This window comes from Oncorhynchus clarkii, chromosome 17 (genome assembly GCF_045791955.1).
Source record: "Oncorhynchus clarkii lewisi isolate Uvic-CL-2024 chromosome 17, UVic_Ocla_1.0, whole genome shotgun sequence".
NCBI lineage: Eukaryota > Metazoa > Chordata > Actinopteri > Salmoniformes > Salmonidae > Oncorhynchus > Oncorhynchus clarkii.
Genome location: NC_092163.1, coordinates 85,160,862 through 85,187,742, shown reverse-complemented (window position 1 = coordinate 85,187,742; position 26,881 = coordinate 85,160,862). Strand labels below are relative to the sequence as shown.

At 42.6% G+C, this 26,881-nt stretch overlaps 1 protein-coding gene across 1 annotated transcript in view; it reads right to left on the bottom strand.

Moving 5' to 3' along the window:
* Positions 1-16,481: 16,481 nt before the first annotated feature.
* Positions 16,482-26,881, bottom strand: part of LOC139371477 (acyl-CoA dehydrogenase family, member 9) — a 32,819-nt gene continuing 22,419 nt past the window's right edge. The window contains exons 15-17 of the mRNA XM_071111923.1: positions 24,089-24,217; positions 21,720-21,792; positions 16,482-16,976 (exon numbers count right to left, since the gene is read on the bottom strand). Coding sequence (XP_070968024.1) covers positions 16,876-16,976; positions 21,720-21,792; positions 24,089-24,217 — 303 coding nt within the window. The 3' untranslated portion in view covers positions 16,482-16,875. The remainder of the gene's footprint in view (positions 16,977-21,719; positions 21,793-24,088; positions 24,218-26,881) is intronic.

The window sequence follows — 26,881 nt, the reverse complement described above, 5'->3', positions numbered from 1 at the left end:
GCCATGCATAGGACGTAAAGCCAAAAACTCCTCTGTCACGCTTAGGTTGGAGTCCACTCCGCGGATGAAAATTGACAACTGGGCAATGTCAGAAATGTCGGTGCTCTCATCCACAGCCAAGGAATATGCAATAAAATCTTTTCCCTTTTTCACAAGCTGCTCTTTTAGATTGATGGACAACTGGTCTACTCTCTCGGCAATGGTGTTTCTGCTCAGACTCACATTTAAAAAGAGTTGCCTTTTTTCTGGGCAAACTTCGTCACAAACTTTAATCATGCAGTTTTTGATGAAATCCCCCTCCGTAAATGGCCGGGCTGATTTAGCGATCTCTTCTGCCAAAATAAAACTGGCCTTGACAGCAGCCTGGCCTTGTGATTTGGCTTTTTTGAACAGAGCCTGTCGAGATTTGAGGCCTCGTTTTAATTCCTCTGCCTTTTGTAGCCTTTGTTCCATGTCCATATTCTTGTTTTTGTCCGCGTGTTTCGTTTCATAATGTCGTCTCAGATTATACTCTTTCAGTACCGCCACACTTTCTCCACACAGAAGACACACAGGTTTTCCAGCTACCTTCGTGAACATATACTCCGACTCCCACCTTGTTTGAAACCCCCGGTTCTCAGTATCCACCTTCCGTTTTGCCATTTTTGATGGGTATCTGAAAGTTAATTTTACTGTGATGCTGACGACTGCTGTGCCAATAAATATTGAAATGAAGCAGCCTACTGCTCGGTGCGTCACCTTTGCATTGTGGGAAATGTAGTATTGGTGCGTGTAAAAGATCTGCGGGCTGCCGGCTTGCTGCGGGCCGGTTCTAATAATAAATCAAGATCATCCCAGGGGCCGTAAAAAACCTTCTTGCGGGCCGGATGTGGCCCGCGGGCCTTGACTCTGACATATGTGCTCTAGGTGGATGCTGCAGTCTACCCAAGAGCCTCTAGGTGGATGCTGTAGTGTACCCAAGAACCTCTCGGTGGATGCTGCAGTGTACTGTTAAGGGAATTTTTATCAATAATGTATACATTTCAATCAGGACTGACTAATCAGAATACTATTATGTTACTGTATAGATGTATGAATTTTCTTTTAATCCTAGTACTGAATATAATGTGTGTAAATATAATCAAGAATTAGAACAATGACTGTCTGTTCCTTGGTAGAAATTAATGAACTTATCGCTAGACTGGCTGGAATGCTTATCTACACAGGCAGACCTTGGCTCGGATCATAAATTATCTAAGTCTTGAGAACCATACAGCCATTGTACTGGAGTGGAGATGAGACTGGGTATAACGAAAACTAATGACGTCATTTTCAGTTTATAACCTGTGGTAAACTGTATCATGTTCAGTACTATTGAGAATAAACGCAGCTGGTTGATTTTTGAGACTGGCCTCTGTCCATTTTATGCAAATGAGTTTGGAAATATAGTGGATATACACTACACAAGGTGGACTTCCTGTCTGGGTGAAACGCAATTAAGAGTCCACTGCTCCAAAAAACTATTCCACCCACGAACAAGCATGCGAGAAAGTTCTACACACGTAAGCCTTAAGTCGGCTCAATGGAAATTACCTTTACATTTCCTCCACACTACACTGATTTTCTCCCAGGTGGCTTGTGGCAAACTTTAAACGACACTTTTTATGGATATCTTTAAGAAATGGCTTTCTTCTTGCCACTCTTCCATAAAGGCCAGATTTGTGCAATATATGACTGATTGTTGTCCTATGAACAGAGTCTCCCACCTCAGCTGTAGATCTCTGCAGTTCATCCAGAGTGATCATGGGCCTCTTGGCTGCATCTCTGATCAGTCTTCTCCTTGTATTAGCTGAAAGTTTAGAGGGACGGCCAGGTCTTGGTAGATTTGCAGTGGTCTGATACTCCTTCCATTTCAATATTATCGCTTGCACAGTGCTCCTTGGGATGTTTAAAGCTTGGGAAATCTTATTGTATCCAAATCCGGCTTTAAACTTCTTCACAACAGTATCTCGGACCTGCCTGGTGTGTTCCTTGTTCTTCATGATGCTCTCTGCGCTTTTAACGGACCTCTGAGACTATCACAGTGCAGGTGCATTTATACGGAGACTTGATTACACACAGGCGGATTGTATTTATCATCATTAGTCATTTAGGTCAACATTGGATCATTCAGAGATCCTCACTGAACTTCTGGAGAGAGTTTGCTGCACTGAAAGTAAAGGGGCTGAATAATTTTGCACGCCCAATTTTTCAGTTTTTGATTTGTTAAAAAAGTTTGAAATATCCAATAAATGTCGTTCCACTTCATGATTGTGTCCCACTTGTTGTTGATACTTCACAAAAAAATACAGTTTTATATCTTTATGTTTGAAGCCTGAAATGTGGCAAAAGGTCGCAAAGTTCAAGGGGGCCGAATACTTTCGCAACCCACTGTAATCTGACTGAGCATACAAGTATCTAAGTATATGACTGAGCGGTGGTAGGCAGAAGCAGGCGCGTAAACATTCATTCAAACAGCACTTTCGTGCGTTTTGCCAGCAGCTCTTCGTTGTGCGTCAAGCATTGAGCTGTTTATGACTTCAAGCCTATCAACTCTTGAGATGAGTCTGGTGTAACCGAAGTGAAATGGCTAGCTAGTTAGCGCGTGCTAACTAGAGGGACGGAAGCTATACTGTTACACTGGCAATACTAAAGTACCTATAATAACGTCCAATAGTCAAAGGTTAATGAAATACAAATGGTATAGAGGGAAATAGTCCTACAATTCCTATAATAACTACAAGCTAAAACTTCTTACCTGGGAATATTGAAGACTCATGTGAAAAGGAACCACCAGCTTTCATATGTTCTCATGTTCTGAGCAAGGAACTGAAACATTAGCTTTCTTACATGGCACATATTGCACTTTCACTTTCTTCTCCAACACTTTGTTTTTGCATTATTTAAACCAAATTGAACATGTTTCATTATTTACTTGAGGCTAAATTGATTTTATTGATGTATTATATTAAGTTAAAATAAGTGTTCATTCAGTATTGTTGTAATTGTCATTATTAAAAATAAAATAAATTGGCCGATTTAATCGGTATCAGCTTCTTTGGTCCTCCAATAATCGGTATCAGCGTTGAAAAATCATAATCGGTCGACCTCTAATTCAGATGATTAACAATAACCGCCAGGTAGGCGTGAGCCAGTTAACAAAGTTTGAAATATCCAATAAATGTCGTTCCACTTCATGATTGTGTCCCACTTGTTGTTGATTCTTCACAAAAGAATACAGTTTTATATCTTTATGTTTTATGTTATGCACTGTATATCATACACTACAGTTGAGGAACAATGGGAAAGTAATTCTGCTTTGAAAGTTTGCTAACTTAACACGTAACGTACACGTAATGTTAGCTAGCTAGCTAGCCAGCCAGCTAACGTTAGCTAGCTAGCTAATAGTACACTAACTTGAAATGAAAACGACTTTCTGACAAAATTAGAAACGTGTAATATCTGAAAATGTAGCCAGCGAGACTATCGTACCTGTTTACATGGATAGATGCTTATCCCTCTCTGTCATGGACGCCCTTAGTTTGAAGATGTAATCTGGAGACAGGTGTTTTATACAACTGTGTTCTCTTTTTGACTCCGTCTGCATATTTGCAATCAGACCAGAATTTTCTCCATCTCCTTAGCTATCATACTCTAATTCCACTGATTTCAAAACTCGGTCCTCCAGAAAGTGGAGAGCAACACTTATGCAGTTCTACTACGGGATATAGACAGAAGAGTGCTACATGTCAGACCAATCCAAACTCCTCTCTCGGCATGTCCAGCCCACTCATCATCTCAGGCAATCATGGCTTGCGGGAAGTTTGCTGTCTTTTTCGGTGGCTAAAACAACTAGACTTGTAATTTAACAGTTTTCTTAATATTTACAGATGGCATACAAGTTTGTTATTAAGCCACATGAAAGTTTACATGTCCAGAAGGCATTTCTGCCAAAAAACGCATTTTAATTAAGAAAATTAAGTTTACGTTCAATGGCGCTCCTGTACCACAACTAATTTCCTGAAACGAGTCACATATTTAGCTTACGTTGGTTAGACTAAATAGTTTTTGGTATCTTTTAGTTGTCACTGTATTAGACTAAGCAGAGGTGATTCAGGCCTGGGCCTACGAGGGGGCAATGCCCCCTTAGTTGGAATATTGTGCCCCATCAGTTTTGGATCCTTATTCGGTCCCACAATCCGTCATGCCCAACCGATTAGTTGTGTATGCTTCGTTCATGCAACTCCCTTGCACGCATCATACATACGTCATACACATTTTACCGGTTGAAAAAAAACGATTGGCCTTCACAGTAGAAGGGCGGGGTCAATTTGACCGTCAGGCTTACTTTCAAAGTTACGTTATCAAATCAAAGCGGTGGGGAGGGGGAGAAGCTTGCCACAGAGGCCAAGGCTGATAAGCCAACGCTAATCACCGAGGCCAAAGCCATTGATCCCAGCAGGCAAGGCACCTGCGTGACATAGGAGGTGACATAGGAGGTAACCAACCTAAGGAGGTCCTGCAGCCGCCAAGTCCGAACCTAGCAGCAGCACCGCCAGGATATTACAAGCACTGACGCCTCCGTTAGTGCCTGACGACCTCAGTGATGAGGAGCCAGCGCAGGATTGTCTGGGGAAATACCCAACCCGCCTGTACTGTGGGAGAAAATGGGCATTTTGTACACATGGTTCAAAGGCAGAGAGTGGCTGAAATATTCCTGCAAGGCAGATGCAGCTTTCGGCTATCCTTGTTGAACATTTTACATCAGCTACAATGCAAACGCCGAAAAGGCATTCACCCAAACTGGAAATAATAACTGGCAACATGCCATTGATAGCAACAAGGGACTGGGGAGGCACGCATCAAGCAAAAAACATTTGAAATGCATGGTACTTTGGACAGATAGACAAGCAAGGAATGCACAGGGAGCAGAGATTAACACTTGTGAATTCTGCACAGCTTGAAAGAAATCGTATTTGTCATCGATTGTGGACATTGTGGAATTCCTTTCTGTCAACGAGCTTCCTCTCAGGGGAACTTTGGATGCAAGGGGGGAGATGGACTATTGCTGGCGATGTTAGATTATTCGCTTAGGAAAGACGATTAACTTGTTAGTGCCTTAACCACAATTCCCCCCAATTCATGGTAGACAATTAAAGTGGTTGGGACTAAAGACCTGTATTAGACTGTGTGAGAACATTTCAATTGTACTCTGTTACAACTGTGTGAGCAACTGTGTTTGTGAGCAGCTACTGTTTCTTAGGAAACAAACTGTGGCTGCCATATATACAGGAGAGAAACTGAAATGGATGCTTGAGCAGCGATGGACTGGTCATCTGGCCACGGTGAGTGTTGTCGATTCTTGTGTATCATTAAATGTGAAGACTTATCCATATCCAATTATTATGTGATTAAATTAATCATGTACATGTTAATTAACTAGGAAGTCGGGGCACCACGGGAAAATGTTTAGAGTTACCGAGTTATAATTTCCTGAATAACTCTTCAGATATTATAATATCGTATCAATTACAGTCTTCAATTAATTATTATTATATTAATTGTTACCTTCGTTAGTCTCATTCCAAAAGTCGTACAATTCTTGGTTATCTGCACGAAGCCTAGTTTCCATTAGGAATCAGCAATATACAAATTGGCTTAATTATTTATTTACTAACCAACTAAATAATTACAGAAATACAAACAGTAGATATTGGTTACTAACAATGATAGAAAAGTCCCTAGTGGGATAAGCTGATATGACAGCTTGGTATACAAAGGAAAGAGGTGGGGCAGACAAGATGGATTACACACACTTGTTTATTTTAAGTCAGTTAAGAACAAATTCTTATTTACAATGACGGCCTAGGAATAGTGGGTTAACTGGCTTGATCAGGGGCAGAACAACAGACTTTTAACTTGTCCACTCTGGGATTTGATCTGGCAACCTTCTGGTTACTAGTCCAACGCTCTAACCACTAGGCTACCTGCCATCAATTGTACTCATGGACATGCTAATATTTTGCACATGAACGGCTGCTCATTCTGAAATAAATTGCGATGTACATATTTACTCTTGTATGTCATTGTCTCTCTCACTCAATCATTCTGTAGAGTTCATCAGAGTCTCTGGTTAACTTTCCCAGAAGTCACAATGTATTTCACGGTTATAGGAGGTTAGACTGGATACTTCAGAGTACCATTCGGAAAAGTTCTCATAGAATAGATGCTGCTTCGGTGGTTGTCGGTATTCTCGTTCTCGGTTTACGTAACTTGTAGCTACAGACTAGTAACTTGTGTCATCTAGAAATTGCTCTTATTCTGCAGTAATCGATAGTCTCAGAGTTGAACCATTTCCAGCCGTGTAGCCAAAACTACAGCTGTATGGTCTAATGGTCTATAGAATTGTAGCCATTCCAACGTGGGGACTCTGTCCCGGCCTTCTCTGACTTAATGTATATTTTGTAGGAAGTGGGTTTTATACTCTGTGGAAGAAGGGGTGGTCCATGATGCCTGATGAAATGTCTGGCCTCACAGGGGCCACTGACTAGTTAAAACTTTATAAATAAACAAGTATCTTGTTTAGAAGGCCAATATGACATTACATCTTCACACAATTAGTTTCATATTCAATCATATAATTTACACAACATTCAGGCAGAAAACGAATAACTGAGAAACGTACACTTCCAAAGCTACCGTTATTCTGTTCTTCCTGATGTCACAAAATAAAACAACTGTGACATGATTGATCTTTAAATACCCATGGACCATTCCCACATTCTCAAAAATAGAAAAATACAATTTGATTTGATAGTGATTTCTTGGGTATGGCGCTACAAGCTTAGCACAACTGTATTTGAGGAGTTTCTCCCATTCTTCTCTGCAGATCCTCTCAAGCTGTCAGGTTGGATGGGGAGCGTCGCTGCACAGCTTTTTTCAGGTCTCTCCAGAGATGTTCGCGTTCAAGTCCGGGCTCTGGCTGGGCAACTCAAGGACATTCAGAGACTTGTCCCAAAGCCACTCCTGCATTGTCCTGTTGGAAGGTGAACCTTCACCCCAGTCTGAGGTAACAGAGCGATATTGAGCAGGTTTTCATCAAGGATCTTTCTGTACTTTGCTCCGTTCATCTTTCTCTCAATCCTGACTAGTCTCCCGGTCCCTGACGCTGAAAAACATCCCTACAGCATGATGCTTTCGCCGTAGGGATGGTATTAGCCAGGTGATGAGTGATGCCTGGTTTCCTCCTGACGTGACGCTTGGCATTCAGGCCAAAGAGTTCAGTCTTGGTTTCATCAGACCAGAGAATCTTGTTTTACATGGTCTGAGAGTCTTTAGGTGCCTTTTGGCAAACTGCAAGTGGGCTGTCATGTGCCTTTTACTGAGGAGTGGCTTCCGTCTGGCCACTCTACCATAAAGGCCTGATTGGTGGAGTGCTGCAGAGATGGTTGTCCTTCTGGAAGGTTCTCCCAGCTCCACATCTCTGGAGCTCTATCACCTCCCTGACCAAGGCCCTACTTCCCCAGATTGCTCAGTTTTGCCGGGCGACCAGCTCTAGGAAGAGTCTTGGTGGTTCCAAACTTTTTTCATTTAAGAATGATGGAGGCCACTGTGTTCTTGGGGACTTTCAATGCTGCAGACATTTTTTGGAATCCTTTCCCAGATCTGTGCCTTGACACAATCCTGTCTCGGGGCTTTACGGACAATTCCTTTGACCTCATGGCTTGATTTTTACTCTGACATGTGCTGTCAACTGTGGGACCTTATATAGACAGGTGTGTCTTTCCAAATCATGTCCAATCAATTGAATTTACCACAAGTGGACTCCAATCAAGTTGTATAAACATCTCAAGGATGATCAATGGAAACAGGATGGACCTGAGCTCAATTTAGAGTCTCATAGCAAAGGGTCTGAATACTTATGGAGGTATGGATTTTTAAAAATATATATTTGCAAAAATTTCTAAAAACCTGTTTTCGCTTTGCCATTATTGGATATTGTGTGTAGATGGATGAGTTTTTATCTGTATTTAAAAAAAATCTATTTTAGAAAAGGCTGTAACATAACAAAATGTGGAAAAGTCAAGGGTTCTGAATACTTTATGACTGTATTTATATATTTGCGACTGCTGGACTAAAGAAATCTCAGTTGCCCCCATCAACCAAACACTCCAGCCAGCTGGTCTGCGCATGTTCTGAGAACGTGGCTAGGGATACTGTCTGGGCCGCTATCTATGGCTGGGGGGCAGTATTGAGTAGCTTGGATGAATAAGGTGTCCAGAGTAAACTGCCTGCTACTCAGGCCCAGAAGCTAAGATATGCACTCTGAAGTTTCTAAAACTGTTTGAATGATGTCTGTGAGTATAACAGAACTCATATGGCAGGCAAAAACCTGAGAAACAATCCAACCAGGAAGTGGGAAATCTGAGGTTTGTAGTTTTTCAACTCTTTGCCTATCGAATATACAGTGTCTATGGGGTCATAATGCACTTCCTAAGGCTTCCACTAGATGTCAACAGTCTTTAGGACCTTGTTTCAGCCTTCTACTATGAAGGGGGAGAGAAAGAGAGCTCTTTCAATCAGGTGTCTGCCATTAACTGATCATGTGCTCTCCCGTGAGAGGTAGCTGCGTTCCATTGCATTTCTAAAGACAAAGGAATTCTCTGGTTGGAACATTATTGAAGATTTATGTTAAAAACATCCTAAAGATTAATTCTATACATCGCTTGACATGTTTCTACGGACTGTAATGGAACCTTTTGACTTTTCGTCTGGACCTAGGGATCGCGCCTCATGAATTTGGATTTGTGAACTAAATGCATGAACAACAAGGACATACATTTGGACATAAATGATGGACTTTATCGAACAAAACAAACATTTATTGTGGAACTGGGATTCCTGGGAGTGCATTCAGATCATCAAAGGTAAGTGAATATTTATAATGCTATTTCTGACTTCTGTTGACTCCATAGCGGGTATCTGTATGGCTTGTATTTGTGTCTGAGCGCTGTACTCAGATTATTGCATGGTGTGCTTTTAATATAAAGGTTTTTTGAAATCTGACACAGCGGTTGCATTAAGGAGAAGTGGATCTAAAATTCCATGCATAACACTTGTATCTTTTAGCAATGTTTATTATGAGTATTTCTGTAAATTGATGTGGCTCTCTGCAAAAATCACCGGATGTTTTTGAACTACTGAACATAACGCGCCAATGTAAACTGAGATTTTTGGATATAAATATTAACTTTATCGAACAAAACATACATGTATTGTGTAACATGAAGTCCTATGAGTGTCATCTGATGAAGATCATCAAAGGTTAGTGATTCATTTTATCTCTATTTCTGCTTTTTGTGACTCCTCTCATTGGCTGGAAAAATGGCTGTGTTTTTCTGTGACGAGGCATTCACCTAACATAATCGTTTGGTGTGCTTTCCTCGTAAAGCGTTTTTGGAATCGGACACTGTGGTGGGATTAACAACAAGTGTATCATTATAATGGTGTAAAATACTTGTATGTTTGAGGAATTTTAATTATGAGATTTCTGCACTTTCACTGGCTGTTGTAGTATCGATCCCGGTAGTGGGATTTCAGCCATAAGAAGTTAAATGTCTTACTAACACCGGCCACGGAGAAGGAGAGCCCACAGTCTTTGGTAGCGGGCCGCGTCATTTGCACTGTGTTATCCTCAATGCGGGCAAAAAAGGTGTTTAGCTTGTCCAGAAGCAAGACGACGGTGTGCACGACGTGGCTGGATTCGTGATTGCCTGTAGACCCTGCCACATACGTCTCGTGTCTGAGCCATTGAATTGTGACTCCACTTTGTCTCTATACTGACGAGTTGCCTGTTTGATTGCCTTACGGAGGGAATAACTACACTGTTAGTATTCAGCCATATTCCTAGTCACCTTGCCATGGTTAAATGTGATGGTTTGCGCTTTCAGTTTTGTGCCAATGCTGCCATCTATTCACAGTTTCTGGCTAGGGTAGGTTTTAATAGTCACACTGGGTACGTCATCTCCTATACACTTCCTGATAAACTCAGTCACCGTATCTGTGTATTCGTCGATGTTATTCTTTGAGGCTACCCGGAATATATCCGAGTCTGCGTGATCAAAACGATCTTGAAGAGTGGATTCCGATTGGTCAGACCAGCGTTGAATAGTCTTTAGCACGGGTACTTCCTGTTTGAGTGCCTGCCTATAGGAAGGGAGGAGCAAACTGGAGTTGTGATAAGATTTGCTGACGGGATGGCAGGAGAGGGCCTTGTAGACATTTCGAAAAGCTGAGTAGCAGTGGTCTAAAGTTTTCCCAGAGCGAGTGCCAGTGTTGGTAGAACTTGGGTAGCGTTTAACTTTTTGTTAAAATCCCCATCTACAATAAATGCCGCCTCAGGATATGTGGTTTCCAGTTTGTATAAAGTCCAGTGAAGTTCTTTGAGGGCCATCGTGGTATCGGCTTGAGGGGAAATATACATGGCTGTGACTATAACCGAAGAGAATTATCTTGGGAGGTAATAAGGTCGGCATTTGATTGTGAGCTATTCTAGGTCGGGTGAACAAAAGGAATTGAGTTTCTGTATGTTATCACAATCACATCACACCTTTCTTCTTCCTGGAGAGTTCTTTATTACTGTCTGCGGGATATACTGAGAACCCAGCTGGCTGTAAGGACAAAGACAGTATATTCCATGAGACAGAGTATGTTACAATACCTGATGTCTCTCTGGAAGGAGATTCTCGCCTTGAGCTCGTCTACCTTATTATTCAGAGACTAAATATTAGCGAGTAATACACTTGGAAGGAGTGGATGGTGTGCGCGCCTCCTGAGTTGGATTAGAAGTCCACTCCGAATACCTCTTCTCCGCTGGCTGTGTTTTGGATCATCCTCTGGGATAAGTTTAATTGCCCTGGGGGGTACGAACAAAGGATCCAATTCCCGGTCGTAATACTGGTTAACGCTGCTCTGATAACTTTTGGATATTTCCGGCTGTATATAATAAACACAAAACATTTTCTGGGCTAATAATATAAGAAATAACCCAGAAAAAAAAACAAAGTTGCTTAAAAGCTAGAAGAGGAGCTGCCCGATCTGTTGGTGCCATCTTGAATCTTATGTATGAACACAGACAGGGCAATAACGCTTCTAGCGTCACTATGAGATAGGGTGCATGCCAGGCAGCGGGCTGTAGCCAGCCTGACAGCTTAGTGGATCTGCCACGAGCATAGTCTGTGTAGTCAGCTCAGCTATCCCCATTGAGACCGTGTCTGTGCCTCGATCTAGGTCGGGCAAAACTAAACATGAAGGTGTTCGCCTTAGCAATCTCACTGGAATAAAGACCTCCATTCCTGAACGAGATTGTGATATCTCACATCTCAAAATAGGACTACTTGATGTTACATCCCTCACTTCCAAGGCAGTCGTAGACAATGAACTAATCCGTGATCATAACCTTGATGTGATTGGCCTGACAAACATGGCTCAAGCCTAATGAATTTACTGTGTTAAATATCCCCTGGTCATCCTGGTGGAGGTGTTGCAAACATTTATGAGAGCATATTTCAATAAAAGAAATTAAGACTGCGTTTGTCTTTTGAGCTTCTAGTTATAAGATCTATACAGCCCACTGTTTATAGCTACTGTTTACAGGCCTCCTGGGTTCACTGAATTCCTATCGGACCTTGTAGTCATGGAAGATAATATTCACATGGTCCATTGACCCACTCCAAAAGGCTTTCGGAGCAATCATTGGCTCAATGGATTTAAATCCAACGCCTCCGGACCTACGCATTTCCACAGTCATACCCTGTATCCAGTTTGGTCCGGTGGAATAAATATTGTGGATGTGTGGGAGCGAGATGTACATATAGGGAGAAACATAATACTCTACCACAACAGAAAGATACACTTAGAGTGCATTTGCCATTCTGGTAAAATGCATGGTCTATTGTATAGGACAGGAAGCCAAAGTAAGGCCATGAGAGCATAGGACAGCTGGACATACCAAGGTCAGAGGGACATACAAGGAGGGGGTCAGCCAAATGACCAACTGATGGACTATAGACATAGGGCATATATTTTTAGGACATGAAGAGAAGAGACACATAGTCTACTAGTCCTAATAAGGACAGATATACCAAAGACCACACCAAACTGAACATAAGGGGTCCATAGGATAAGATGGGCATGTATTATTTTTGGGACATGAAGAGGTCCTGTCACCATTATAACTTGACTGAAAGCAGATATGGGCGTTATTGGGCGTGAACAAGCAGGAAGCACAGATTGAAAGATAATGGTGGCAGAGGGACTGAGGGAAGTAACTTCATTTGCATGTGGGATGGACTCATATGTTGTATGTGTATAAATCAGAGCCAGTGCTCTGGAAAAGTGTGTGTTCCGCAGACCATCTAGGCTTCTGATATGTTTGTATTAAAAGCCTATATTGAATTCACAAGTTCTTGTGTTAAATTTTGTTACGATTCTCCACGACAGATGTAAATGTTTTTTCTCATAATCCTGGACTATTGGACCACCATTTTATTATGGTTGGAATCACAACAAATAATCTGCTCAGAGCCCAACTAAGGATTATCAAAAATTCTCGGACAACCCAAAGATTCCAAGATGCTCTTCCAGACTCTCTCCACCTACCCAAGTACGTCAGATTACAAAAATCAGTTAACCACCTAACCAAGGATCTAAAGGTAACCTTGCGTAATAACTGGGATGCGGTCGCATCTCTAAAAACATAAAATTTGTCACAAGAAATGAGTTCCATGGTATACAGAAAATACCAGAGTCCTGAAGCTCCAGAAAATCAGAAACAGAAAATTGGAACGTAAATAGAGCAATATCGAAGTGTGTCACGCCCTGGTCTTAGTATTTTGTGTTTTCTTTATTTATTTTGGTCAGGCCAGGGTGTGACATGGGTTTATTATGTGGTGTGTTTTGTCTTGGGGTTTTGTAGGTATTGGGATTGTGGTATAGTGGGGTTATCTAGAAAAGTCTATGGTAGCCTGAAGTGGTTCTCAATCAGAGGCAGGTGTTTATCGTTGTCTCTGATTTGGGAACCATATTTAGGCAGCCATATTCTTAGAGTGTTTCATGGGTGATTGTTCCTGTCTCTGTGTTTGTTTGCACCAGATAGGCTGTATAGGTTTTCACGTTACGTTTATTGTTTTGTATTGTTCGTGTTTTTTCGTTTATTAAACATGTATCAAAATTACCACGCTGCATTTTGGTCCGCCTCTCCTTCATCGGAAGAAAACCGTAACAAAGAGCCCTCACTGCTGCTTGTTCAGCCTACTTTTCCAAATGAATTGAGAATAAAAACAATCCATTATTTATTTGTCTGAAAGCGAACTAAAAAGCAGCCTTCTCAAAGAGAGGACGGCCTTCACTTCAGCAACGATGAATTCATTAACGTCTTCGATGAAAATATCAAATTACTCTGTCTTTCTCCAAAAGTTGTCCTGAGTCTGCCCAGAACTGTCAGGACCTAGGACACACATTTTTTAATCCTATAAGTCTTTACTGAAGACTCATCTCTTCAGTTAGTCCTATGATTGAGTGAGGTCTGGCCCAGGTGTGCGAAGGTGAACGGCAAGGCACTGGAGTGACGAACCGCCCTTGCTGGCTCCCCTCTCTCCACTGGGATTCTCTGCCTCTGACCCTTACAGGGGTTGAGTCGCTAGCTTACTAGTACTCTTCCATGCCGTCCCTAGGAGGGTACGGCAGGTCGTGCCAGGATTTTTTCGCTAAACTCGACATGAGTGGGTTGAGTCTAACACTAATAACACCTGCTACCCTGTACATGTGACTATTAAACACTGTACCCTGTAATAACACCTACAACCCTGTACATGTGACTATTAAACACTAATAACACCTGCTACCCTGTACATGTGACTATTAAAACACAAATAACGCCTGCTACCCTGTACACGTGACTATTAAAACACAAATAACGCCTGCTACCCTGTACATGTGACTATTAAACACTGTAATAACACCTACAACCCTGTACATGTGATTATTAAACACTGTACCCTGTAATAACACCTGCTACCGTGTACATGTGACTATTAAACACTGTAATAACACCTACAACCCTGTACATGTGACTTTTAAACACTGTACCCTGTAATAACACCTGCTACCCTGTACATGTGACTATTAAACACTGTACCCTGTAATAACACCTGTTACCCTATACATGTGACTATTAAACACTGTAATAACACCTGTAACCCTGTACATGTGACTATTAAACACTGTACCCTGTAATAACACCTACAACCCTGTACATGTGACTATTAAACACTGTAATAACACCTACAACCCTGTACATGTGACTATTAAACACTGTACCCTGTAATAACACCTACAACCCTGTACATGTGACTATTAAACACTGTAATAACACCTGCAACCCTGTACATGTGACTATTACCCTGTAATAACACCTGCAACCCTGTACATGTGACTATTACCCTGTAATAACACCTGTAACCCTGTACATGTGACTATTAAACACTGTACCCTGTAATAACACCTGCAACCCTGTACATGTGACTATTACCCTGTAATAACACCTGTAACCCTGTACATGTGACTATAAAACACTGTAATAACACCTGTAACCCTGTACATGTGACTATTAAACACTGTAATAACACCTGTAACCCTGTACATGTGACTATTACCCTGTAATAACACCTGTGTCCCTGTACATGTGACTATAAAACACTGTAATAACACCTGTAACCCTGTACATGTGACTATAAAACACTGTAATAACACCTGTAACCCTGTACATGTGACTATAAAACACTGTAATGACACCTGTAACCCTGTACATGTGACTATTAAACACTGTAATAACACCTGCAACCCTGTACATGTGACTATTACCCTGTAATAACACCTGTGTCCCTGTACATGTGACTATAAAACACTGTAATAACACCTGTAACCCTGTACATGTGACTATAAAACACTGTAATAACACCTGTAACCCTGTACATGTGACTATTAAACACTGTAATAACACCTGCAACCCTGTACATGTGACTATTACCCTGTAATAACACCTGTGTCCCTGTACATGTGACTATAAAACACTGTAATAACACCTGTAACCCTGTACATGTGACTATTACCCTGTAATAACACCTGTAACCCTGTACATGTGACTATTAAACACTGTACCCTGTAATAACACCTGTAACCCTGTACATGTGACTATATAACACTGTAATAACACCTGTAACCCTGTACATGTGACTATTAAACACTGTAATAACACCTGTAACCCTGTACATGTGACTATTAAACACTGTAATAACACCTGTAACCCTGTACATGTGACTATTAAACACTGTAATAACACCTGTAACCCTGTACATGTGACTATTAAACACTGTAATAACACCTGTAACCCTGTACATGTGACTAGTAAACACTGTAATAACACCTGCTACCCTGTACATGTGACTAGTAAACACTGTAATAACACCTGCAACACTGTACGTGACTATTAACACCTGCAACACTGTACGTGACTATTAAACACTAATAACACCTGCAACCCTGTACATGTGACTATTACACTGTAATAACACCTATACATGTGACTCTTACACTGTAATAACACCTATACATGTGACTATTAAACACGGAATCTAAATATCTGAATCCGAGCTGCCACATGGATGGCGCCAACCCAGGGAAGCTGCAGGACATGCTGAAGGATCGACCAATGAAATACTTTCTCAGAAAGCCTGGCCTCACCTCACCAGCCACTCTTGTCAGACTGTTTTCTCTGCTACCACATGGCAAGCAGTACCGGAGCGCCAAGTCTAGGTCCGAAAGGCTTCTTAACAGCTTAGTTGATGAGATCACGTTGTTTGTCCTGGGACCGTTCCTGGACCCGTCTGAGCTGGGACGACAACACCATCCCCCCAACAACTTTCCTTCCACAACAAGCATCACGTCACGTACCCTCACAACCTTTAACATACAGACTAACATTATGTTCACAAGATAATCATAACAGTAGAGACATAAAGATGACTTCAAAAGTATTGATTAGAAATGGGAAATAGGGTCTGTAACCGATGGCTATAGGAGCCGTCTCAGGTCTATCCAGCCTAAAGGCCCATAATACATAAGTGTGATGTCACTTTCTGCAGGGAGTTCCTGAAGCAGAGGTCCTTTCAGTACTAGAGGTTGGCTCCGCCCCTAACGGAAGAGGAGAGTCCATATCTACTAGAATCCCACCACCCCCTATGACATCAGACAGTCAGCCGGCCAATGACAGCCAGCCAGGGATGTCACCTTGAGTCCCAAATGGCACCACATTCCCTACATGATGCACAACTTATTGTTCAGGGAACAGGGTACCATTTCGGACCAACATCAGACTGAAACCACACTATGAATACAAGAAGCACTTTGGATGAAAGAAATCAACACTTTAATAGAATAAATGGCCGTTAACCTACAACCACTGTTCACTTCAACCAAAGTACCATCAGTAAAACAAGGTCATTATATTCCATCGTAGTTATAAATGATATACATAATTAAATTAACATCATATCAAGAGTTGCTTCAGAACTGAGGAGTTAGTTATTGCTAGTTAACAATAGAAAAGTAGAGGCATGTAGCCATGGATGGAAATTTAGGGTCACAGGACCCCGAGGTCAGTCTCTAGTGGCCCCCTAATGCCTTTACAGTGCCCCACTTTTAGGTTGCTACATATGGCTCTGGCCCAAAGTAGTGCACTGCATAGGGAATAGGACACCATGTCTCCTCCAGTCAGAGTTCTGTTATTCTGTTCAGGTTCTAGAAGGTTCTGTCCAGAGGGTGGGAACAGACATAAGTTCTCTTCTCCAAAACCTCCCTGGCGATCTTCTTAATGTTCTCATCTTGGTTCTCAGGTGAGTCTGAAACAAAAATAACATTCATTAGCCTACACACAAACTACCTTCATTACACACACACACACACACACACAAACTAGCCTACAACTAATGATCTGATAAAACAATATACAGATTTTCTTTCTGACAGACGTTGTGTAACCGATTCTCTCTCTCTGAGGACGTTGTGTAACCGATTCTCTCTCTCTGAGGACGTTGTGTAACCGATTCCCTCTCTCTGAGGACGTTGTGTAACCGATTCCCTCTCTCTGAGGACGTTGTGTAACCGATTCCCTCTCTCTGAGGACGTTGTGTAACCGATTCCCTCTCTCTGAGGACGTTGTGTAACCGATTCCCTCTCTCTGAGGACGTTGTGTAACCGATTCTCTCTCTCTGAGGACGTTGTGTAACCGATTCTCTCTCTCTGAGGACGTTGTGTAACCGATTCCCTCTCTCTGAGGACGTTGTGTAACCGATTCCCTCTCTCTGAGGACGTTGTGTAACCGATTCCCTCTCTCTGAGGACGTTGTGTAACCGATTCTCTCTCTCTGAGGACGTTGCGTAACCGATTCTCTTTCTGAGGACGTTGTGTCACAGATTTTCTCTGAGGACGTTGTGTAACCAATTTTCTCTCCGAGGACGGTGTGTAACCGATTCTCTCTCTCTGAGGACGTTGTGTAACCAATTCTCTCTCTCTGAGGACGTTGTGTAACCGATTCCCTCTCCCTGAGGACGTTGTGTAACCGATTCCATCTCTCTGAGGACGTTGTGTAACCGATTCCATCTCTCTGAGGACGTTGTGTAACCGATTCCCTCTCTCTGAGGACGTTGTGTAACCGATTCCCTCTCTCTGAGGACGTTGTGTAACCGATTCCCTCTCTCTGAGGACGTTGTGTAACCGATTCTCTCTCTCTGAGGACGTTGTGTAACCGATTCTCTCTCTCTGAGGACGTTGTGTAACCGATTCCCTCTCTCTGAGGACCTTGCGTAACCGATTCTCTCTCTCTGAGGACCTTGTGTAACCGATTCTCTCTCTCTGAGGACCTTGTGTAACCGATTCCCTCTCTCTGAGGACGCTGTGTAACCGATTCTCTCTCTCTGAGGACCTTGCGTAACCGATTCTCTCTCTCTGAGGACCTTGCGTAACCGATTCTCTCTCTCTGAGGACCTTGTGTAACCGATTCTCTCTCTCTGAGGACCTTGTGTAACCGATTCTCTCTCTCTGAGGACCTAGTGTAACCGATTCTCTCTCTCTGAGGACCTTGTGTAACCGATTCTCTTTCTGAGGACGTTGCGTAACCGATTCTCTTTCTGAGGACGTTGTGTCACAGATTTTCTCTGAGGACGTTGTGTAACCAATTTTCTCTCCGAGGACGGTGTGTAACCGATTCTCTCTCTCTGAGGACGTTGTGTAACCAATTCTCTCTCTCTGAGGACGTTGTGTAACCGATTCTCTCTCTCTGAGGACCTAGTGTAACCGATTCTCTCTCTCTGAGGACCTTGTGTAACCGATTCTCTTTCTGAGGACGTTGCGTAACCGATTCTCTTTCTGAGGACGTTGTGTCACAGATTTTCTCTGAGGACGTTGTGTAACCAATTTTCTCTCCGAGGACGGTGTGTAACCGATTCTCTCTCTCTGAGGACGTTGTGTAACCAATTCTCTCTCTCTGAGGACGTTGTGTAACCGATTCCCTCTCTCTGAGGACGTTGTGTAACCGATTCCCTCTCTCTGAGGACGTTGTGTAACCGATTCCCTCTCTCTGAGGACGTTGTGTAAACAATTCTCTCTCTCTGAGGACGTTGTGTAACCGATTCTCTCTCTCTGAGGACATTGTGTAACCGATTCTCTCTGAGGACCTTGTGTAACCGATTCTCTCTGAGGACCTTGTGTAACCGATTCTCTCTCTCTGAGGACGTTGTGTAACCGATTCTCTCTCTCTGAGGACGTTGTGTAACCAATTCTCTCTCTCTGAGGACGTTGTGTAACCGATTCTCTCTCTCTGAGGACGTTGTGTAACCGATTCTCTCTCTCTGAGCACGTTGTGTAACCGATTCTCTCTCTCTGAGGACGTTGTGTAACCGATTCTCTCTCTCTGAGGATGTTGTGTAACCGATTCTCTCTCTCTGAGGACGTTGTGTAACCGATTCTCTCTGAGGACCTTGTGTAACCGATTCTCTCTGAGGACCTTGTGTAACCGATTCTCTCTCTCTGAGGACGTTGTGTAACCGATTCTCTCTCTCTGAGGACGTTGTGTAACCGATTCTCTCTCTCTGAGGACGTTGTGTAACCGATTCTCTCTCTCTGAGGACGTTGTGTAACCGATTCTCTCTCTCTGAGGACGTTGTGTAACCGATTCTCTCTCTCTGAGGACGTTGTGTAACCGATTCTCTCTCTCTGAGGACGTTGTGTAACCGATTCTCTCTCTCTGAGGACGTTGTGTAACCGATTCTCTCTCTCTGAGGACCTTGCGTAACCGATTCTCTCTCTCTGAGGACCTTGCGTAACCGATTCTCTCTCTCTGAGGACCTTGTGTAACCGATTCTCTCTCTCTGAGGACCTAGTGTAACCGATTCTCTCTCTCTGAGGACCTTGTGTAACCGATTCTCTTTCTGAGGACGTTGCGTAACCGATTCTCTTTCTGAGGACGTTGTGTCACAGATTTTCTCTGAGGACGTTGTGTAACCAATTTTCTCTCCGAGGACGGTGTGTAACCGATTCTCTCTCTCTGAGGACGTTGTGTAACCAATTCTCTCTCTCTGAGGACGTTGTGTAACCGATTCCCTCTCCCTGAGGACGTTGTGTAACCGATTCCATCTCTCTGAGGACGTTGTGTAACCGATTCCATCTCTCTGAGGACGTTGTGTAACCGATTCCCTCTCTCTGAGGACGTTGTGTAACCGATTCCCTCTCTCTGAGGACGTTGTGTAACCGATTCCCTCTCTCTGAGGACGTTGTGTAACCGATTCTCTCTCTCTGAGGACGTTGTGTAACCGATTCTCTCTCTCTGAGGACGTTGTGTAACCGATTCCCTCTCTCTGAGGACCTTGCGTAACCGATTCTCTCTCTCTGAGGACCTTGCGTAACCGATTCTCTCTCTCTGAGGACCTTGCGTAACCGATTCTCTCTCTCTGAGGACCTTGTGTAACCGATTCCCTCTCTCTGAGGACGCTGTGTAACCGATTCTCTCTCTCTGAGGACCTTGCGTAACCGATTCTCTCTCTCTGAGGACCTTGCGTAACCGATTCTCTCTCTCTGAGGACCTTGCGTAACCGATTCTCTCTCTCTGAGGACCTTGTGTAACCGATTCTCTCTCTCTGAGGACCTAGTGTAACCGATTCTCTCTCTCTGAGGACCTTGTGTAACCGATTCTCTTTCTGAGGACGTTGCATAACCGATTCTCTTTCTGAGGACGTTGTGTCACAGATTTTCTCTGAGGACGTTGTGTAACCAATTTTCTCTCCGAGGACGGTGTGTAACCGATTCTCTCTCTCTGAGGACGTTGTGTAACCAATTCTCTCTCTCTGAGGACGTTGTGTAACCAATTCTCTCTCTCTGAGGACGTTGTGTAACCGATTCCCTCTCTCTGAGGACGTTGTGTAACCGATTCCCTCTCTCTGAGGACGTTGTGTAACCGATTCCCTCTCTCTGAGGACGTTGTGTAAACGATTCTCTCTCTCTGAGGACGTTGTGTAACCGATTCTCTCTCTCTGAGGACGTTGTGTAACCGATTCTCTCTGAGGACCTTGTGTAACCGATTCTCTCTGAGGACCTTGTGTAACCGATTCTCTCTCTCTGAGGACGTTGTGTAACCGATTCTCTCTCTCTGAGGACGTTGTGTAACCGATTCTCTCTCTCTGAGGACGTTGCGTAACCGATTCTCTCTCTCTGAGGACGTTGTGTAACCGATTCTCTCTCTCTGAGGACGTTGTGTAACCGATTCTCTCTCTCTGAGGACGTTGTGTAACCGATTCTCTCTCTCTGAGGACGTTGTGTAACCGATTCTCTCTCTCTCTGAGGACGTTGTGTAACCGATTCTCTCTCTCTGAGGACGTTGTGTAACCGATTCTCTCTCTCTGAGGATGTTGTGTAACCGATTCTCTCTCTCTGAGGACGTTGTGTAACCGATTCTCTCTGAGGACCTTGTGTAACCGATTCTCTCTGAGGACCTTGTGTAACCGATTCTCTCTCTCTGAGGACGTTGTGTAACCGATTCTCTCTCTCTGAGGACGTTGTGTAACCGATTCTCTCTCTCTGAGGACGTTGTGTAACCGATTCTCTCTCTCTGAGGACGTTGTGTAACCGATTCTCTCTCTCTGAGGACGTTGTGTAACCGATTCTCTCTCTCTGAGGACGTTGTGTAACCGATTCTCTCTCTCTGAGGATGTTGTGTAACCGATTCTCTCTCTCTGAGGACGTTGTGTAACCGATTCTCTCTCTCTGAGGACGTTGTGTAACCGATTCTCTCTCTCTGAGGACGTTGTGTAACCGATTCTCTCTCTCTGAGGACGTTGTGTAACCGATTCTCTCTCTCTGAGGACGTTGTGTAACCGATTCTCTCTCTCTGAGGACGTTGTGTAATGAGCCCTTGAGCAAGGCACTTAACCCTAATGGCTCCAGGGTCACTGTTGGAGGTGTCAGGGATAGTTGGGATATGCAAAAATACACGAGTACATGTGTGAACTAGGATAAATGTAAGCACCCCACAATGACCTCATCAAAAGTAGTGCACTATAAAGGGAATAGGGTGCCGACTCTGTCCTACTCACTCCTCTGTAGCTGAGTTAGCCAGTAGTTGTTCTTGAAGAAGGCGTCGGTGCAGAACGTGTTAGCCAGCAGCACCTAGAACAATAGAAGCTCTCACATAGTTCATCAGAATATGAGGAAGGCAAACAATTAAACAACCAAAACTAAATGGAATGGGAGAAATCATACTACGCTGTTGATTAGTGTAGCAACCAATAAGCTTCAAGACATATATAATAAAACACAAAATATTACCATGTTGTTAGATCCTACTGCATGTTTTATTCTATTTTTATTTACCCTTTATTTAACTAGGCAAGTCAGTTAAGAACAAATTCTTATTTACAATGACGCCCTACCCCAACAAGAGATAGTGTATAGTACAGTACTACCTCATGGCCGTAGTTCCTGAGCCCTATAGAGATAGTGTATAGTACAGTACTACCTCATGGTCATAGTTCCTGAGCCCTATAGAGATAGTGTATAGTACAGTACTACCTCATGGCCGTAGTTCCTGAGCCCTATAGAGATAGTGTATAGTACAGTACTACCTCATGGCCATAGTTCCTGAGCCCTATAGAGATAGTGTATAGTACAGTACTACCTCATGGCCGTAGTTCCTGAGCCCTATAGAGATAGTGTATAGTACAGTACTACCTCACGGTCATAGTTCCTGAGCCCTATAGAGAGAGTGTATAGTACAGTACTACCTCATGGTCATAGTTCCTGAGCCCTATAGAGAGAGTGTATAGTACAGTACTACCTCATGGTCATAGTTCCTGAGCCCTATAGAGATAGTGTATAGTACTACCTCATGGTCTTAGTTCCTGAGCCCTATAGAGATAGTGTATAGTACAGTACTACCTCATGGCCGTAGTTCCTGAGCCCTATAGAGATAGTGTATAGTACAATACAGTACTACCTCATGGTCATAGTTCCTGAGCCCTATAGAGATAGTGTATAGTACAATACAGTACTACCTCATGGTCATAGTTCCTGAGCCCTATAGAGATAGTGTATAGTACAATACAGTACTACCTCATGGTCATAGTTCCTGAGCCCTATAGAGATAGTGTATAGTACAGTACTACCTCATGGCTGTAGTTCCTGAGCCCTATAGAGATAGTGTATAGTACAGTACTACCTCATGGTCATAGTTCCTGAGCCCTATAGAGATAGTGTATAGTACAATACAGTACTACCTCATGGTCATAGTTCCTGAGCCCTATAGAGATAGTGTATAGTACAATACAGTACTACCTCATGGTCATAGTTCCTGAGCCCTATAGAGATAGTGTATAGTACAATACAGTACTACCTCATGGTCATAGTTCCTGAGCCCTATAGAGATAGTGTATAGTACAGTACTACCTCATGGTCATAGTTCCTGAGCCCTATAGAGATAGTGTATAGTACAGTACTACCTCATGGTCATAGTTCCTGAGCCCTATAGAGATAGTGTATAGTACAATACAGTACTACCTCATGGTCATAGTTCCTGAGCCCTATAGAGATAGTGTATAGTACAGTACTACCTCATGGTCATAGTTCCTGAGCCCTATAGAGATAGTGTATAGTACAATACAGTACTACCTCATGGCTGTAGTTCCTGAGCCCTATAGAGATAGTGTATAGTACAGTACTACCTCATGGTCATAGTTCCTGAGCCCTATAGAGATAGTGTATAGTACAATACAGTACTACCTCATGGTCATAGTTCCTGAGCCCTATAGAGATAGTGTATAGTACAGTACTACCTCATGGTCATAGTTCCTGAGCCCTATAGAGATAGTGGCGTGAAAAAGTATTTCCCCCCTTTCTGATTGTCTCTTTTAAATTTTTTTTTTATACAGAATGTTCTTCAACCAAAACCTAATAATAGATAAAGGGAACCGGAATGAACAAATAACACAAATGTGACACTTATTTAATTTAATAAACAAAGTTTTGCAACACCCAATTCCCCCGTGTGAAAAAGTAATTGCCCTCAATAACTGGTTGTGCCACCTTTAGCTGCAATGCCTGTTGATCAGTCTAACACTGCTGTGGGGAATTTTGGCCCACTCTTCCATGCAGAACTGCTTAACTCAGTGACACCAGAACTGCTCGTTTCAAGTCCTGCAACATCTCACTTGTGATTAGGTCTGGATTAGGCCATTCCAAAACTTGAAATGAGTCGCTTTTTAGCCATTTTCATGTTGACTTGATTGTGTGTTTTGGATCATTGTCATACACCCAGTTGAGCTTCAGCTCACAGATGGATGGCCTGACATTCTGAGGTTCTTAATGTGGAATGCAGTGTTTGGCTTACACATGGTCAAAATCAGAAAGGGGGGAAATACTTTACAACACTGTATATCAACAAGATGGTGATAGTATAGTACAGTATTACCTCATGGTCGTGGTTCCTGAGCCCTATAGAGATAGATCTACTAGATCGTGATAGGACGGCTGTCATGGCGTACAGGTTGATCAGGACGTCAGCAACACGCTTCAGGATCAGCTGCTCCTCTACTATCGTCTGGAGGAACAGAAAGACACATTCTGAAACTATTCAGACCCCTTCACCTTTTCCACATTTTGTTACTTTACAGCTTTATTCTAACGTGTATTATTATTCTTATAATTATTCTTTATTTCAACAACAGACTGAGACAAAGGTCTCTTTCACAGCTGGGCCCTGCGTATACATGTTTACACATACAGTTTAGGTACAATGATTAAGAAACTACACAAGAGAAACAAAACCATCACAGATAACACAAATAAATACAGCAACAGATTACATTTACATACAGGTTATTCCCCTAACAGCACAAGAACTTGCATTACCCAAAACAGTTACAAGCAATACAAAAATGCTCCAATAAATGTTTAAAATGGGCGACAGGGGGACAAGAGTCTCAAGTTTAAGTTTAGTCTGCAGGCTATTCCATAGGCAAGGAGTGTAACAGGAAAAGGCAGCCATACCCAACTCTGTGGAAATCACATGGGCCTCAAGTGTAATCCATACCCAACTCTGTGGAGATCACATGGGCCTCAAGTGTAATCCATACCCAACTCTGTGGAGATCACATGGGCCTCAAGTGTAATCCATACCCAACTCTGTGGAGATCACATGGGCCTCAAGTGGAATCTATACCCAACTCTGTGGAGATCACATGGGCCTCAAGTGTAATCCATACCCAACTCTGTGGAAATCACATGGGCCTCAAGTGTAATCCATACCCAACTCTGTGGAGATCACATAGGCCTCAAGTGTAATCCATACCCAACTCTGTGGAGATCACATGGGCCTCAAGTGTAATCCATACCCAACTCTGTGGAGATCACATGGGCCTCAAGTGTAATCCATACCCAACTCTGTGGAGATCACATGGGCCTCAAGTGTAATCCATACCCAACTCTGTGGAGATCACATGGGCCTCAAGTGTAATCCATACCCAACTCTGTGGAAATCGCATGGGCCTCAAGTGTAATCCATACCCAACTCTGTGGAAATCACATGGGCCTCAAGTGTAATCCATACCCAACTCTGTGGAAATCGCATGGGCCTCAAGTGTAATCCATACCCAACTCTGTGGAGATCACATGGGCCTCAAGTGTAATCCATACCCAACTCTGTGGAAATCGCATGGGCCTCAAGTGTAATCCATACCCAACTCTGTGGAAATCACATGGGCCTCAAGTGTAATCCATACCCAACTCTGTGGAGATCACATGGGCCTCAAGTGTAATCCATACCCAACTCTGTGGAAATCGCATGGGCCTCAAGTGTAATCCATGCTTGAGACCTGGTTTTAGGAATTCTAATATTGATGAGTGATGATAAATAAGAAGGTAGCTTATTCAGAAGTGATTTATAGACAAACATGAGAGCATGTTGCTCTCGTCTCACGGACAGCGAAGTCCAACCCACATTACGATATAAAACACAGTGGTGAGTTCTGTAGCTAGCACCCGTAATAAGCCTAAGTGCGCAATGATAAGCAGCATCCAGCGATTTAAGTGTTGATGCCGTAGCATGCATGTAAATAATATCCCCATAAACTATAACAGACATAAAAGTAGCAGTTGCACAATTTGTCTTGTATTTGTAGAGGACAAACATGTCCTGTTTCTATAGAGGAAGCCTAGCATGATTTTTAGCCGTTTACAAAGTTGGTCAATATGCATTTTAAAAGACAGTTCATCATCCAACCATATCCCTAAGTATTTATATGCAGAGACCTGATTCATTTGAGAACCATCTAAGCTCGTAAGTGCAGGTGTATTTTCAACCAACTTTTTGAACTTTTTTGAATCATAAAATGTGTTTTTGCATTTAAAACAAGTTTCAGCTGTATAAAAGACCCTTGTAATATCTTAAAATTTGTCTCCAATAGTGATAATGCTTGGTCAGCCGTTGAAGTGATAGAGTACATGACAGTGTCATCAGCATATAAATTAATTTGACACTATCTCATCACCGATATTGTTTATGTAGAGAGTGAACAGTAATGGACCAAGTATAGAACCTTGTGGGACCCCTTTAACCAACTCCAACGGCTCTGACTGGATGCCGTCGACTCTTATTCGTCAATACTTATTTTCCACCATAATTTGCAAATAAATTCATAAAAATCCTACAATGTGATTTTCTGGATTTTTTTTCTCATTTTGTCTGTCATAGTTGAAGTGTACCTATGATGAAAATTACAGGCCTCATCTTTTTAAGTGGGAGAACTTGCATAATTGGTGGCTCACTAAATACTTTTTTGCCCCACTGTGTGTGTGTGTGTGTGTGTGTGTGTGTGTGTGTGTGTGTGTGTGTGTGTGTGTGTGTGTGTGTGTGTGTGTGTGTGTGTGTGTGTGTGTGTGTGTGTGTGTATGTATGTATATATATATATATATATATATATATATATATATATATATATATATATATATATATATGAGCAAGATGCAAAGTTTCGGTCCCGTGTTTCATGAGCTGAAATACAAGACCCCAGAAATCTTCCATACTCAAATTTTGTGCACAAATTTGTTTACATCCCTGTTAGTGAGCATTTCTCCTTTGCTAAGATAATCCATCCACCTGACAGGTGTGGCATATCAAGAAGCTGATTAAATAGCATGCTCATTACACAGGTGCACCTTGTGCTGGGGACAATATAAGGCCACTCTAAAATGTGCAGTTTTGAGG